Source organism: Leucopleurus acutus, assembly GCF_964270905.1.
Source record: "Leucopleurus acutus genome assembly, chromosome: 8".
Lineage (NCBI taxonomy): Eukaryota > Metazoa > Chordata > Mammalia > Artiodactyla > Delphinidae > Leucopleurus > Leucopleurus acutus.
The window spans coordinates 20,911,890-20,928,888 of record NC_139151.1 but is presented as its reverse complement, the minus strand read 5'-3'; the positions used below and the strand labels follow the sequence as shown (position 1 = coordinate 20,928,888).

At 41.5% G+C, this 16,999-nt stretch overlaps 1 protein-coding gene across 4 annotated transcripts; it reads left to right on the top strand.

Annotated features, from left to right (window-relative positions):
- The first annotated feature begins 6 nt into the window (after window positions 1-6).
- SDHD (succinate dehydrogenase complex subunit D) lies at window positions 7-11,292 on the top strand. 4 transcript variants are annotated; one of them, XM_082845476.1, is made up of 4 exons: window positions 11-133; window positions 2,740-2,856; window positions 5,559-5,703; window positions 10,299-11,292. In XM_082845476.1, the coding sequence occupies exons 1-4, from the start codon at window positions 82-84 to the stop codon at window positions 10,462-10,464; spliced, it is 480 nt and encodes a 159-aa protein (XP_082701602.1). In that variant the 5' UTR covers window positions 11-81; the 3' UTR covers window positions 10,465-11,292. The 4 variants fall into 4 exon arrangements, with proteins under 4 accessions (XP_082701605.1, XP_082701602.1, XP_082701603.1 ...); XM_082845477.1 differs by having other exon boundaries at window positions 63-124; XM_082845478.1 differs by lacking the exon at window positions 11-133 and adding an exon at window positions 143-200.
- The last annotated feature ends 5,707 nt before the right edge of the window (window positions 11,293-16,999 follow it).

The window sequence follows — 16,999 nt, the reverse complement described above, 5'->3', positions numbered from 1 at the left end:
GTTTTCTTTCGTCGTTGCGGGTGGATGTTGTCATATGACTGCTTCCGGGTTGCTGGATGACCTTGAGCCTTCCCGAGCGACATGGCGACTCTCTGGAGACTGAGTGTCCTCTGCGGTGCCGGAGGTGGGCGAGGTGAGGGTCCTGGCAGCCGGAGGTGCTTAGGGGGAAGGGAATGCGATGAGGATTCGTCTGCTAGGCGGTGAGACCTTTTGAGCGGGGGTAGGGCGGGGCGGGGCGGGGGTGTCCCTCCTCCTTCCCTTTGGCAGCTCTGGCTCCTGCCGAAACCACGGCATCACCAGCGTTGCCTGCGGGCCCAGATATTTACCCGAGAGCATATCTCCCCTGCTCTGGGCTGACGTGGTGATGGGGTAATTTGAAAGTTATGGTCTTGCAGAGGCTATTCACATGAGTTCTCTTTTTCTCCCCATTCGCTGTTTTTAGAGTGCTCCCTCCCTGAATCGCAAAAGTGTCAGGGTCAAAGTCCCAATCCACGTCTTGCCTATTTCCCTTGGAGTTGAGTTCGATAATTATAGAAGTGGGCATTTGTGTTATACCAGGCACTGTAGTATGGTTGGGTTACAAATGTGAAAAAACATAGTTCCAGCCCTCAAAGAGTTTTCGTTTTTGTAGAGAAAACACATATAAGCATAATGTAAAGAGAAAACATAACATAACATAAAGAGAAAACATAACATAAAGAGAAAACTGTGCAGTAAGTAAATTGTATGCCAGTCCAGAGGAAGAATATATTAGCTGTGTGTTTTGGAAGGATCACCCTGTCTGGGTTCTTGAAGGAGGTGTGCCTGATTTGAGTGTTGAGGGTAAGGAAGGCCACAGGAGGAAGGGCATTACAGTTAGGGCTACTGGGATGAGCAAAAGAATGATGAAGGTGTAGAAACTGCTTGTTATGAGAGAAAACAAAACAGATATTAGAGTGTGAAGCTCAAGATGAGGAGTGAGATGGTTCTGGAAAGGTGAACTGAAGTCAAATCAGAGAAGAACTTGTCTTGATTTGGAGTATGCATTTTACTTCGTGTGAAGGGGAGCCCTTGAAAGATTTGACATAGATTTGCAGTTTACATTGACCACTTTGGTAACAATGTGGTAGATGGCCATCATGGGAAATGGGGCAGGCTAAGACATAAGTCAGGGAGACGAGTTGAGACACTGTTGTAGCCGTGTTGGCAAGGATGGTGAGGTCCTGAACTTGGAAAGTTGTACATAAGAGAAGATTGTCTCAGGAAATGTTAGGAGATACATCAGTATGATTTGGCATTTGACTGAATTTAGAGGGAATGTCCTACATGACTTCCAGATTTCTGGGTAAAGTGAAAGAGTGGCTGGGATGTCATTAAATAAAGTGGTAAGCATGTAGATGGGGGGCAAGTTTAAATGAGAACGTGAGTTGAAGGGTGATTTTAGTTTTTGCCATGGTAAGTTTGAGGACCATGTGGGGTATCTCAGGGGAGAGGCCTTCCAGGCACTTAAACTTCTGAAACTCTGGGGAGATATCAGGCCTGGGGATACAGAGTTGGGTTTCATCAGCTTAAAGGCACTAGAAGTTGAGTGGACAAAATGTCTAGGGGTGGGCATAGGAAGCAAGGAGAGCAATGGGCAGATGATGGAATCCTGGGCAAACATTTAAGAGCGGCTGCAGAGGAGAGAATCAAAAGGAGAAGCAGAAGAGAGTTCTTTCAGAGAAGAGAAGGGAGGAGAGGCCACCAGTGCCACGTGATGCAGAAAGCCCAGTAAGATGAAGACTAAACAGTGTCTATTGGATATGGCCACAGGAGACCATTGGTGACTTACTAAAGCAGCTTTGGTGGGGATAAAGACGAGTTTCAGAGTTGAAGAATGATAAGGAAATGAGGAAGTTGAGGTGATTTAGACAACACTTTAAAGAAGCATGTTTGGAAAGTGAAGAAAGGGAGCAGGGGAAGAGTGCATGGGCATTAGAGGACATAGGATCAAGGGAAGGGTTAATTATATTACATCAGTTGAGGGAAAATGGTCAGTAGGAAGGAAGGAGAGGTTAAAGATACAGGAGAAAAATTACGTTTTATCGAGTGCTTATAACATTCTGGGAATTATGCTGAACATTTTACATATATTTTAAAATTTTCAACGGAGTATTATGAAGTAAATACCAGTATTTTCATTTTACAAAAGAGAGGACATTGACTCTTGGAGAGCCTATTTAACTTAATTGCTCATCGTCTCACAGCAGCATTGGTAGGGTTGGGTGTACCTAGGTCTGCCTATTTTTAAACCAAGAGACAAGATCTAAAAGAGGACAGAAAGGGATGGGTTCAAGAGTGCAAGCAGAGAAATTGATCTTGAAAAGGAAGATGGTATTTCCCAAACTAGACTGAATTCCCTGAAGACAAAGACTTTGTCTTTTATCTCTCTTGCTATAGTGCAGAGCATAATCTTGCATGTATTAAATGTTTGTTGGATGAATAGATGAATAAATGGGAGAAGAAAGGAGCTATAAGTTATTTTTTTTAATTAGTCAAAGTGAAGCCCTTTTATGTAAGTGTTCATTGATTTTTCAATATTTCTATGGCTACTTAGTCTAATCTCATAGCAACCCAGTGAAATAGACGCTATCCTCATTTTACAGATGAGTTGGTCATTCCCTGTGTGGGGTTAAATCGCTTGCCTATGGTCATTTAGAAAGTCTGTCAATCCTGTTAAAGGAGAGGTGCTTATGATCCCCCTTATGTCTCTTTCCTTAGCTCTCTTCCTCCGAACCCCAGTGGTCAGACCAGCTCATGTCTCAGCATTTCTCCAGGACCGATCAACCCCAGGATGGTGTGGAATACAGCACATTCACCTGTCACCCAGCCACCATTGTATGTCCATCTTCATCTGGGCTGATTATCATGCCTTTGGCAGGACTTGCTGTCTCTGAGAGGAACTCTTGTGTCCAACTCTGTCAAATGAAGACCTAGCCTACACCTGGGCACACATGGTTGAATCATGCCATTTACACTCATACAGAAACTTCTGGTCTAAGTCTTTTTAAATTTTTAAATTTTTTAAAAAGAAAATAGTTCTGTGGGAAGAATCTGTTCAATATAGTTTAGTTACTTTTATTTATGTAGCTAATGGAGAGGAGCCAGATCCAAATAATTTGGCATAGTAGACAGTTTAAAAAATCATGCATATTTATAGCTGTAATTGACGTGCTTATTTTTATTTAGGTTGATACTAAAATCATGGCATTTCTTGGATGAATACTGTTTAGGTATTAAATCTTAGAAAATCTGTAGGTGAATAACAAGTTAACTATATTTTCATTTTTAAAGTCTAGAAAGATCAGTATTTTACAGAGAAGACTTCTTTTGATTCTTAAGTCTACCAGTTATAATTGCATCTGAGTTAGGAGTAATTAGGCAAGTATAGTTTTCCTGCTTTTTAGAATTATGTTATCTTTGAAAAGTTTTTGTTTCTGAACTTCGTTCAGTTAGATTTAGCAGAGTAGTTTTAACTTGGGGTGCATGGGACTAAAGGAAGTTCCCCCAAAGTTGTATACACAGTCTTTATTTTTTTAAATTTATTTATTTATTTATTTATTTATGGCTGCATTGGGTCTTCATTGCTGCACACAGGCTTTCTCTAGTTGTGGCGAGCAGGGGCTAGTCTTCATTGTGGTGTGCGGTCTTCTCATTGCGGTGGTTTCTCTTGTTGTGGAGCACGGGCTCTAGGCATGTGGGCTCAGTAGTTGTGGCTCGTGGCTCTAGAGCGCATGCTCAGTAGTTGTGATGCCCGGGCTTAGTTGCTCTGCGGCATGTGGGATCTTCCCGGACCAGGGCTCAAACCCGTGTCCCCTGCATTGGCAGGCAGATTCTTAACCACTGCGCCACCAAAAAAAAAAAAATTTTTTTTTTTAAATTTTTTGGCCACGCTGCGCAACATGTGGGATCTTACTTCCCTGACCAGGGATCAAACCTGCGCCCCCTGCATTGGGAGCGCAGAGTCTTAAGCACTGGACTGCCAGGGAAGTCCCCCTACACAGTTTTTAATGTGTGTATCTATGTGCACTTTTCCAGGAAGTAGCTCCATCCTTTTATTAGATTCCCAATGGGGTGTGTAACCAAAAAAAGGTAGAGGCTCTCAAAGAGATGTTTAAAGCCCATTTTATTTTCACTTGTTTAAAAGACGTTTTCAGGGACTTCCCTGGTGGTCCAGTGGTTAGCAGTCCACCTGCCAGTGCAGGGGATACGGGTTTGAGCCCTGGTCCAGGAAGATCCCGTATGCCGCGGAACAGCTGAGCCTGTGAGCCACAACTGCTGAAGCCTGTGCATCTAGAGCCCGTGCTCCGCAACAAGAGAAACCACCACGGTGTGAAGCCTGTGCACCGCAACGAAGAGTGGTCCCCGCTCACCGCAGCTTGGATGAGAGAGCCCGTGCACAGCAATAAAAACCCAGTGTAGCCAAAAATAAATAAAAATAAATAAATGTATAAAAAAATAAATAAAAGAAGTTTTCACATTCCATATCTATTTTTGGCTATTTATAAGTAACGAAACAGAAGAAGAACCATGACCCTAAAAGTTGACAGTAGAACTTTGCTTCTATCTATCTGTTTATTAATTTTTGGCTCTGTTGGGTCTTCGTTGCTGTGGGCGGGCTTTCTCTAGTTGCGGCGAGCAGGGGCTACTCTTCGTTGCAGTGTGCGGGCTTCTCATCACGGTGGCTTTTGTTGCGGAGCACAGGCTCTAGGCACGTGGGCTTCAGTAGTTGTGGCTCATGGACTCTAGAGTGAAGGCTCAGTAGTTGTGGCACATGGGCTTTGTTGCTCCTCGGCATGTGGGATCTTCCCAGGCCAGGGCTCGAGCCCGTGTCTCCTGCATTGGCAGGCAGATCCCCCACCCCCCCCAACCCCGTACGTGGGCCTCTCCTGTTGCGGAGCGCAGGCTCAGCGGCTCCGCGGCATGTGGGATCCTCCCGGACCGGGGCATGAACCCGTGTCCCCTGCATTGGCAGGCGGACTGTCAACCATTGCACCACCAGGGAAGCCCCTGGCAGGCAGATTTTTAACCACTGCGCCACCAGGGAAGCCCGAGAACTTTGCTTCTCTTTGAGTTGGCTGGTTTAATTTTCTTTTGGGAGGATTTTTAATATTACTTTACTTACTTTAATATTACTTTACTTACAATATTACTTTACTTTTGATTAGGTGTAAACAAAAGAGTGATGTTTTAAAGGAATTCCATAGGTGTCACCAACTTATATTCATAAGGTATCTGTCTATTACACTGAAGTCCAAGATTGGTAATTCTGCAAAGATATTTTGTCCATCTTCTTGCCTATAAGCAAAGTGGATCTGTCTTCTAATTAACATATGTAGGTGTTGAGACACCCTGTGCTGAAAGACTTCAAAGAAAGGAGATTGCATCTCTCACTTACCTTTATCTTACCCTGTTTATGCTCAGAGTTAAGTCTTCCATGCATTCTGTTTGCCATTATGTCAGTGGGTTATTTTGTGGCAAATACTGAGATGTGTGTTTCCCCCTGCAACTCTTATGAATCTCGTCCTTCCTTTCTACAGCTGGTTCCAAGGCTGCGTCTCTCCACTGGACTGGTGAGAGGGTTGTCAGTGTTTTGCTCCTGGGCCTAATTCCAGCTGCTTATTTGAATCCTTGCTCTGCGGTGGACTACTCTCTGGCTGCAGCCCTCACTCTTCATAGTCACTGGCAAGTACAGCAGTCCTTTCAGTATTACATTGTCTGCTCAATTTGTTTGCTGTGAGCTTGTCTCACTATTGCATATGAGGGAGAAGTTGGTTGAGATACTGAAGATCTGAAGAGAACCTTAAAACATATGTAAACTATTTATATGCCCAGATTTATGTATCCACATGCCTATTTGATGTCTTCGCTTTCATATCTGTACACATTTTGAACACAGCATGTCATAAAACTGAGTTCCTGATCTTCCCCAGATCTCTTCCTCCAGTATTCTTGCCCATTTGAGTTAATGACATTTCCATTCTTCTGTTTGTTCAAGCCCCAAACCTGGTCATCATGCTTGATTCCAGAAGTAGTCTTCTAACTGGTCTCCTGTCCTCAACACAGCAGCCCCTGTGATCCTGTTAAAATATTAAGACAGGTCCAGACACTCCTTGAAACCCTTCATTGTCTCCTAATCTTACTTAAACTAAAAGGCAGAGTTCTTACAGTGATCTACAGACTCTATATGGTCTTGCCCCCTCTTTCTTTCCTCATTTGCAACGATTTTCTGTCACATTCACACTGGCTTCCTTGCTAATTCTTGAACACACCTGGGTCACTCCAGGCCTCAGGGCTTTACTCTTACAGTTCCTTCTACTTGAAACTTTTCCTAGTTATGTACTTGGCTTGTTGCCTCATTTCCTTCACATCTTAAATGTTACCTTCTCAATGAAGCCGTCTCTAACGACTTACTCAAAATTGCAGTGTCTCTCCCAATATTCCTTATCCCTCTCCCCTGTCTTTATTGTCTCAGTAGCACTTATTTCATTCTAATATACTTTATCATCTGTTTATCTTGTATATTTCTTGTCTCCCCTCACGAGAATGAAAGCACAGATACAGAAAATCATAAGAATCAAATCTATGGCTTAGTGAATTATTATAACAGTAATACCCCCCAGGTCAAGAAATAGACCTTTGCCACCTACTGCAGGAGCCTCTTCCTTGTGTTGTAGCTCAGTCATAATGGTTCAACATCCCCCCACCAGAAAAAATTTTATCCTGATTTTTATAGCAATCATTTTCTTACATTTCATCATAGTTTTATTACCTAAATGTGCATCACTAGACACTATAGTTCAGTTTTGCTCTTTTTAAAAAAAGAAATGTAATAGGAGTTTTGACTGTTTTTATTTGTTGTTATATCTTTAGTGCCTAGGGCAGTATCTCACACATAGCACTAAGTAAATATTTGTCGAATGGATGAATTTCCAGTTTTTATTTATTTTACCCAGTGTAGTTTGTTAGACTTTCTAAGTTAATGAACCTTCTAGAAAGTTTGTTAATAACAATTGGGTTCCTTAAGTTGTCCCTTTTATGTTGTTTTGCAAGGACAATATGCTGTCATGGGTGGGGGAGGTTTTTTTTGGATTGTTAGAACTGAAAGCACTTGGGGGAGTATCTTAACCAACCCTATTGTTTTACAGTTGTAGAAACTAAACCCCAGGGAAGTTAAGTAACTTGTCAGAATCATTTTCTAGCTAGTATTAAAGGTGATTTTGCTTACCTAGTTTTCTAGGGTTGGTTAGAATTACCCTTTAACCAGATAGACCTCTCACAATAAAAGATTCCAGTTGCATATGGAAATACTAGCTCACAGCTACAGTAGGATTTCTCTGATGTGTGTTCTTGAAAGGAGATCCATCTAAATCGGTGAAAAATCTGAATAAGAGATAAATCTAAAGTCATACTTTTTCTTTTTTGGCCGTGCTGTGTGGCATATGGGATCTTAGTTCCCCAACCAGGGATTGAACCTGTGCCCCCTGAAGTGGAAGTGTGGAGTCTTAACCACTGGACCGCCAGGGAAGCCCTAAAGTCATACATTCTAAAAATTACGATTGACTTCTCCAATTACCTTACTGATTCTCTCTTCCTTTTTCAAACATACACAGAAAAGACTTGAAAGAATTGTCTATAATTGTGCACTAGTTCCTTAGCATCCAATCTGCTGTTTTTGTTTGTTTTTTTTTTTTCTGGCGGTATGAAGGCCTCTCACTGTTGTGGCCTTTCCCGTTGTGGAGCACAGGCTCCGGACGCGCAGGCTCAGCGGCCATGGCTCACGGGCCCAGCCGCTCCGCAGCATGTGGGATCTTCCCGGACCGGGGCACGAACCCGTGTCCCCTGCGTCAGCAGGCGGACTCTCAACCACTGCGCCACCAGGGAAGCCCAGCATCCCATCTTTTTTAACCCACATTAATTGGGCTTTTTATCCCAACTGTGTAACTGAAGTCATTCTTATCAAAATCACTAAAGACCTTCATTTTTTCCAAATCCAGTTGTCCATTCTCTGTCCTCCACTTGAAACTCAGCAGCATTCAACTTAATCGACCATTCTCTCCTTAAATAAATTTTCTTTGGCTTCCTAGATGCCATACTCACCTTGTTTTCTTCTAGCTTACCAGCTGTACTTTCTCAGTCTCCTCTGTCAGCTCCTTTTCCTCTTGTCTGACCTCTGAATAATAAAGGTCTGACCTCCAGGCTCCTTCTAGGCTTTTTAAAATTTCTCTGTTTACACACTTTTCCAAGGTGAGCTCAGATCAGACTTCTTTTCCTGAGCTGCAGACTTGTATTTCCAGTTGTCTGACCGACTTAACCACTTGGATGTCTAATAGTCATCCCAAATTTAATATTGCCAAAAATCACTCTTTCCGCCCCCCCCCCCCGAAATCTCTTGATTTCCCCTCAAAACCTCCTTCTCTCCCGTCTTCCCTAATTCAGTTAAATCTTGTTGTTCAAGCCAAAAATCCTGGGAGTCATTCTAGGTATTACTTTTTGTCTTAACCCCACAACCAGTCCATCAGCTTGTGTTAGTTCTCTCCTCAGAACGTAGTCTGAGCCAAGTTAAGCCAGCAGCCTTGCCTAGGCTACTCCGGCTGCTTCCTAACTAGTTTTTTATTTCTGTTCTTGCCACCCTTCTGCCCGCACTGTCCTTTCACCACATATAGCCAGAGTGACCTTTTTAAAAGGTAAAATTACATTTTTCCAAAGAAGATATGCAAATGGAAAATAAGCACATGAAAAAATGCTCAACATTGTTTGTTATTAGAGAAATGCAAATCAAAACCTCATTGAGATACCACTTTACACCTTACACTTTATACCACTTTACGCTTTACACCGACTTTACACATCATTGAGATACCACTTTACACCACTTTACACTTTACCAGGATGGCTGTAATCAAAAAGATGGACAATAATGAGTGTTGAGAAGTGGGAGTCCTCATATACCTCTGCTGGGAATGTAAAACGTTGCGGCTACCTTGGAAAACAGTTTGGCAGGTCTAACAAAAGTTATTATAACAAAGAGTTATAATATGAGTTAACAACAGAGAGTTGCTATATGACTTGACAATTTCACTTTTAGGTGTATACCTACCAAAATTGAAAACATATGTCCCCACGCACACAAAAACTTGTACAATAATGTTCATAGCAGTGTTATTATATAATAGCCAAAGAGGCGAAACAGTCCAGATGTGTCTAAATTGATGAATAACTAAACAAAATGTGATATGTTTTTACAAAGGAAGATTATTTGGCCATACAAAGACTAAAGTGCTGATCCATGGTGCAACATGGCTGAACCTGGAAAATGTTATGCTGAGTGAAAGCCACTCAACACAAAAGGCCGTATATTGTATGATTTCATTTATGAAAAGTGTCCCGAATTAGCAAATATGTAGAGACAGAAAACAAATTAGTGATTGCCTAATGGGCTAAAGGGTACAGAGTTTGTTTCTGATGAAAATGTTCTGGGATTAAACAGTGATGGTGTTGCACAACTCTGTGTGAGTATACTAAAAGCCACAGAATTGTTAATTTTATGGTACATGAATTATATCTCAATAGAACTGTTATTTAAAAAGTAAAATTAGGTCACTGCTTACTTTGGTCACTGCCTACTTAAAGCACAGCTGTGGTTTCCAGTTGTATTTCGAGTAAAATTCAAACTCCTTGTTATGACCTTCAAGCCCCTATGCGATCTGCCCCTGCCTTCTGGTCTCTCTCTTCTCCAGCCACATAACGATGGCTATTTTTACAATTCCTCAGAGATGCAAGGTCATTGTTACTTTTGTTTGGGATGTTCTTTTCATTCAAGCCATCCTTTCTAAAATATTTCTTCATAGCACGTATGTACTTTTTCTTTCTCTTCACTAAAATGTTTGTTCCATAAGGGCAGGAATGCTGTCTTATTTGCTGTACTCTCAACATCTGTAACAGATTCTGGCACATATCTGCTTAATAAATTCTTTTTCAATTAATGAAAAAGTCTGTAGGCCATTTGTTTGGGTTTAAAAATAAAAAACAAAATTTTATAAATAGAGTAGGAATTAGTTACTGTCTTTGATACAAACGACTCGAAAATTGAATCTGAAGGATAGGAAGGTGTCTTTATTGTTAGGGTACACTTGATTCCTTCATTTTGGTTTATGATTTTTGTTACCATGAGTTGCATTTTGACTTGACTGATTATTTTTTTTGCAGCCAAGTTAACCGAATAGCCTTCTAACATCACTTGTGGTTTTTCATTTGTACTGTGATTTTTTTTTCTTTAGGGGCATTGGACAAGTTGTTACTGACTATGTTCGAGGGGCTGCATTGCAGAAAGCTGCCAAGGCAGGCTTTTTGGTGCTCTCGGCGTTCACCTTTGCTGGGCTTTGTTATTTCAACTATCATGATGTGGGCATCTGCAAAGCTGTGGCTATGCTGTGGAAGCTCTGACCCTTTAGACTTAACACCTTGAGAATTGATTGTACACCTGCTTGCCTCTGCTATGTCATGCCATTTCAACTCACAATAAGAAGGAAATAACAGATTAGTCCGCTGGTAAACCTCTTCTCCTAATCAGCCAGTTATGTTTAGAGTTTAATCTTTGAAGAAAGATTTGAGAGAAATTGTATCCAAGAAGTTGTGAGACTGAGTTTTGTATTCTGGAGAGTTAATGGGGTGTCTCACAGCTTCTCAGAAGACTCACAATATAACTAAACATTATATATGAGCCTTTGCCTGTTAATTTATCAGACTTTTAAAGGGAATTCAGCTTTATTACTCTCAATATTTGATCAAACTTCTATATTTGTCCTAGGATGATGGAGAAAGGGAATGACTGTTAATTCATAAGTAAAAACTTTGCAGAAAATTAGGCAGTGTTTTGTTTTTGTAAACATCCCCCCCCCTCTTTTCAGTCGATACCAGTTACTGATGGTTACGTGTCCTAGGGAGATTTGAAAATTAGAAATGCTGATATTTCACATTACTGATTTCTAGATCCTAGGAAGAAGAACCTGGAGAGTTTCTGAATATAGAGAAGTTTCATGTAGGTAGGAGGTCCCTTTTTAGACGTTTCAAATTGTTACAGGTTCTAAATGGAGACTTAATCCTCAAATGTGTTTATTTTACTGGTCCTAAAATAATCTGTTCACAAATATAAAATTGTAAGTAATAAGTTGTTGTTTTCCCACCGTGGGAATCTCTAATGTGAAAATGTATTCTATGAAGGTAAAGTTTTTTTAAAAATAAAAATGCTGTATAATAAAAATTTATTCTACTCTTTTATGTCTTAATTGTCCATAGTTTTATTCAGTAGAACTGAGTGTCTATTGCATCTATAGCACGGAAACAGGACTGAGTGTTTAAATTTCCTTCTGAGTTTAGCCGTTAGGTAAATCAGATACAAAGTGCTGTAATACAGAAAAGACTTACATGTAATAGGCAGAAATATACTGAGTATAAGTAGTTTGATATGAGGAAAGTAATAAGATTAAGTAGTAGGAATCAGAATTAGGTCCAGATTATGGTGTTCTGTGGTTGCCAGCCTTTATATTCAAATTTTATACTGTATGCAGTTAGTCTGGTCTTAAGGGATGAGTGTAATGCATGATGGTTTCATCTAGCAATGTAGATGAAATGGGAGTTGGTGCATTTCACTCACTGAGGACCTTACTGGATAACTGAGGCAAACTATCGAAGGGGAGCTGGCTAGAAGGGTAAGTGTTCATGCTGGAGGTTAAAGATAAGGTCCCCTTAATGTGCTTACAACCTTGTAGGATATTAAGGGTTTAGGAAGAGGTGGTTAATTCTGTTTTGGGGCAGGTTAAAGGTTTCAGAAGGGGGTGATGCCTGAGCAGCAGTGGTTCACCAAGGAGTCATGGTGGTGGGCCAGTCCGCCTTGGCAGGGAGGAGTATTTTATTACTGACTTGGTTTAGAATTGGTGGTTCATTATGATGATAAAAAAGCGGACTGACCTTTAGTCAGTTTCGTTATTGTTTTAAAATTCTCTATAGTGATCCCCCTTAGAGTCATTCTCACCACCCCCCCACTGCTCCCCCATCCCTCCAGCCCCCAGTACACCACTGCTGTCAAATAGAGTGGGGAAACGGATTTTTCCATAGAGTAGCTATCACCAATACCATCAGATCGTAGTTTGGCTTTGGAAGGGTGTCTAATGCTAATAAGCTTCATTAGATCATGATTGAATGTTAGAGTGGAGGCTGGTTAGAGTGGACCTGCCCCACGTCCTGGTCAGTTTTGTAATTAGGTTGGAGCTGAGCTGTCACTTTGGAAAATCAGTGGGTTGCTGTGAGTTGCTGGAGCAGCAGCGAAGATGAGGCAGGGTCTAACAGCAATAAGACGTTTCTGAGGTTAGGCAGGACATGATCAGAATTGTGCTTCAGAAGGAATTTAGGCAGCATTAGGAAGGTTGATGAACTAGAGGCAGAAGGATGTATAAGAAGATAGAAGTAGAAGACAGTGACAGTGGAAAGTAGGAGTCAATTTCAAAACATATTGTAGAAGTCAACATTCATTTGGTAGGTATTAAGTATCTTGTGTAATTGGCACTGTGCCAGATACTGTGGCTAAAGAGGTAGGAATTTCTCTCCCCTTAGAAAGAATTCATAGTCTAATTGGGGCAACAGATAAATGATTGCAGTACAGTGTAATAAGTGCAAGAATAGTTAAGCACATTGAGCAGTGATGTAACAAAGGGTACAGGAAGAATTTGCTTGCAAGTTTCATGGGAGACAAGAGTCTTGACCTGGATTCTGAAAGATAAGGAGCTGATACGAGGCCAAGGAAGCTGGGGTGAGGTGTGAGGAGGCTAGAGGATGGTAGATCAGGCAGAAGATTGCACGTGATTCGGTACGATTGCAACGTAGAGAGGGACTGATTGTAGAGGACCTTCTATGCCATGGTAAGTAATTGAGAGAACTGAGTCACTGAAGATTGTTAATTATGCAAATGACATGGTCAGATGTATATTTTATTTTTTTAATAAATTTGTTTATTCTTGGCTGCGTTGGGTCTTCGTTGCTGCACACAGGCTTTTCTCTAGTCGTGGCAAGCGAGGGCTACTCTTCGTTGCGGTGCACGGGCTTCTCGTTGCGGTGGCTTCTCTTGTTGTGGAGTACGGGCTCTAGGTGCGCGGGCTTCAGTAGTTGTGGCTTGCAGGCTCTAGAGCACAGGCTCAGTAGTTGTGGCACACGGGCTTAGTTGATCCGTGGCATATGGGATCTTCCCGGACTAGGGCTCGAACCCGTGTCCCCTGCATTGGCAGGCGGATTCTCAACCACTGCGCTACCAGGGAAGCCCCAGATGTTTATTTTAAATAGGTTGTGCTGGCAGCTGTGCACAGTGTGGATTTGAAGGAGGAAACAGGTTATTTCAGTGATCCAGAAAGCAATTATGAATTCTGAAGGTAGTAGTAGTGAGGATGAAAATAAATTCAAGAGTTATCTAGAACTTAGAATCAATAAGTTATACTGGGGTATGAAAGATCGAGAGAGGAGCGAGCCTAGCCCAATTTTTTTGTTGTAAAAAATGAAAAATGGGAAGTCGTGTCATTAATTTTTGAAGGAAAATTAGATGTGGTAGTGGAGGGATAGGTCACTACAAAAGTTTTGGATTTGTGAGATATCCAGGAAGAGAGAATTTGTAGACTTGCATTTTTTTGTCAGTATGACAGACTAAATTTTAGGAATTACTTTGCTATGACGCACCTAAGAATGTTAAACAACAAGAATAACTTTTAAAACGTGGCTGAGCTTGCTTAGAGTTTAGCAGCTGTTGAACAATACTGAAATTACTCTTTATCATGAAGGGGAAGTATGGCAACTAGATTTAGATTGGAGTGGCACTCCATAGTTATAAAGGAAGCAGACAATGAAATAATATTATAAAAGGTAGCTTATGTGGTTCCTACTTTTGAGTAAGGTATCACTAAAACACAAGTCTGTCTTTCATGTCAACAAGAATGGTTTATCATAGTTAGGAATGTCCAAAATTAAGAGGTTAATGGAATATAGGTTATTAAAGAAAGAAAAGTCCCGTTGAACATCTGTAGCCCATAGCAGAGCTCTTGGATATTTTAAAGTCAGTTCATGGGACTTCCCTGGTGGCTCAGTGGTTAAGAATCTGCCTGCCACTGCAGGGTACATGGGTTCAATCCCTGGTCCGGGAAGATCCCACATGCTGCGGAGCAACTAAGCCCATGCACCACAACTACTGAACCTATGCTCTAGAGCCCGCGAGCCACAACTACTGAGCCTGAGTGCCACAACTACTGAAGCCCGCGTGCCTAGAGCCCTTGCTCCACAACAAGAGAAGCCACTGCAATGAGAAGACTCTGCACCGCAACGAAGAGTAAACCCTGCTCGCCACAACTAGAGAAAGCCCGTGCACAGCAATGAAGACCCAATGCAGGCAAAAATAAATTAATTAAAAAAAAATAAAGTCAGCTCATATAGTGTTTTAGCTAACCAAAGTATGAAGAATACAAAACGTAACTAATATTTTTAGTATCTCTCCTTTCATGAGGTAAGAAAATACTATAGTCATCTAGGACACCCCAAAGAAAGTTTGGATGTAAAAGTCCTCTTAACAATTTTATTATTCTGAATTTAAGCCTTGAGTTTAGGAAATGAACAACAGCAACAACAAAAAAAACCTCTCGGAGAATATTGGTTATTAAATATAGGCTTAAGTCAAAGATACCAAAATACATAAAACATCTTGCTTTAGAGTAACAATATGCACAACAGGAAACTTTCAGAAGTGAGGAACTTTTGCTAAGACTGATTCAAGAGAATGATAAAGGCACAAAAACTATATTTAAAGATCAATCTTATTCTGTATTACCAATTTTCTCTTTAAAAATGACTGGGGCTTCCCCAGTGGCGCAGTGGTTGAGAGTCCGCCTGCCGATGCAGGGGACACAGGTTCGTGCCCCGGTCCGGGAAGATCCCACATGATCCCACATGCTGCGGAGCGGCTGGCCCCGTGAGCCATGGCCGCTGGGCCTGCGTGTCCGGAGCCTGTGCTCCGCAACGGGAGAGGCCACAACAGTGAGAGGCCCGCGTACCCCCGCCCCCCCCAAAAAAGAATTATAAGCCTTTTTTGCCTACTAATCTTAGTATTTCTTCATAAGGTTCACATTTCACTTCATTGCAGATTTTAGTCTCAACAGTTTATTTCATTGCAGCAAATGTGATCCATTTAACACATTCAGAGAGATGGCAACACACTGAGATCTTCTACCATGCCTTAATGGTTCAGATTGTTTTTTGGGCTACCATAGCTTATTAAAGAAGTGTCCATTGCTTGATGAAGATGATATAGTCGGGTTCTGTTTTTTTTTTTTTTTTTTTTTTTTTTTTTTTTGCGGTACACGGGCCTCTCACTGTTGTGGCCTCTCCCGTCGCGGAGCACAGGCTCCGGACGCGCAGGCTCAGCGGCCATGGCTCACGGGCCCAGCTGCTCCGCGGCACGTGGGATCCTCGCGGACCGGGGCACGAACCCATATCCCCTGCATCGGCAGGCGGACTCCCAACCACTGCGCCACCAGGGAAGCCCCGGGTTCTGTTTTGATATAATCTAACATTCCAAGCAATGTGACTTAAAGGAATAATTTTAGTAGAAGTTTCCTCATAGTTTGTCTTCCTCCCAAAGTGCACACATCATAAAAACATTTAACCTTTAAAATTAAGATGTGTAAGTTATGTTCCTATATTTTAATTAAAAACAGTGTGGCAGTTATAATTTGATTCCAATTTTGTTTTGAAAATTTGTGTGTATATATAGTGCATATATATATATATACATATACTATTAACAATGGTTAATTATATCTTTTTGTAATGTTTATTTTTTGGCAATGAATATATATTCCAATTAGAAAAATAGATTAACAAAATAAAACAGTGGGGCTTCCCTGGTGACGCAGTGGTTAAGAATCCACCTGCCAATGCAGGGGACACGGGTTTGAGCCCTGGTCCGGGAAGACCCCACATGCCGCGGAGCAACTAAGCCCATGCGACACAACTACTGAGCCTGCGCTCTAGAGCCCGCGTGCCACAACTACTGAAGCCTGCGCGCCTAGAGCCCGTGCTCTGAAACAAAGAGAAGCCACCGCAATGAGAAGCCTGTGTACCGCAACGAAGAGTAACCCTTGCTAGCTGCAACTAGAGAAAGCCCGCGCGCAGCAACGAAGACCCAACGCAGCCAAAAATAAATAAATAAAATAAATAAATTTATTTTAAAAATAAATTAAAAAAATAAAACAGTGCACACACAGGTAGTGCGTATTTTATCATCCTGCTAGGGTTGGCCTCTTCCTGCTCTGTATTCTTTGATGAAATTAGCTGGGTGGGTTTCAGTAGTGAGCGGACGTAGGCTGGTTATCTTAATCTTTGTTTTTAGACTAAAGCATGTTGGTATCTGGAGCCTCCTTCATCCTTACTCTCCAGAAAGTGTGCTCACTTATTGTTAGCATTTGAGCACTGGGGACAGACATGGAGACAAATATGTTGCTACTGTATGAAATTTTAAGTGATGAGGTAATGGAGGAAAAAAATGTGTTGTATAATCATAACTGAGAGAATGGGGCCAACACACAAAGAAAGTCTTCTAAAAACATTAGTTACATGAAAATCCCTTCTGTTCTGCTGAGCATGTAATGATTGGGAAAGGCAAATGTGAGCCCAACTTTTAGAGCAAAGATTGAGGGGTATGAAAAATTGTTTTGCAAAATAGAATGAGAATTTGAAGTTCCTAGAACTAATCCAGGAAGGAACTTGGGAAAGAGGAGAGATCAGAGGGACAGATAAGGAAAGAGGTGGCAAGAGGGGGTGAGGCTGGGATCTGGGGGACAATGGGGAAACAGTAGCCAGGGAAAAAAATTCCTGGTCGTGGAGTGACCAAAAGACGGACAAGATTTTCTGTGTGCAATTTGAATTTTTTTTTCCGTTTTGACAACATGAT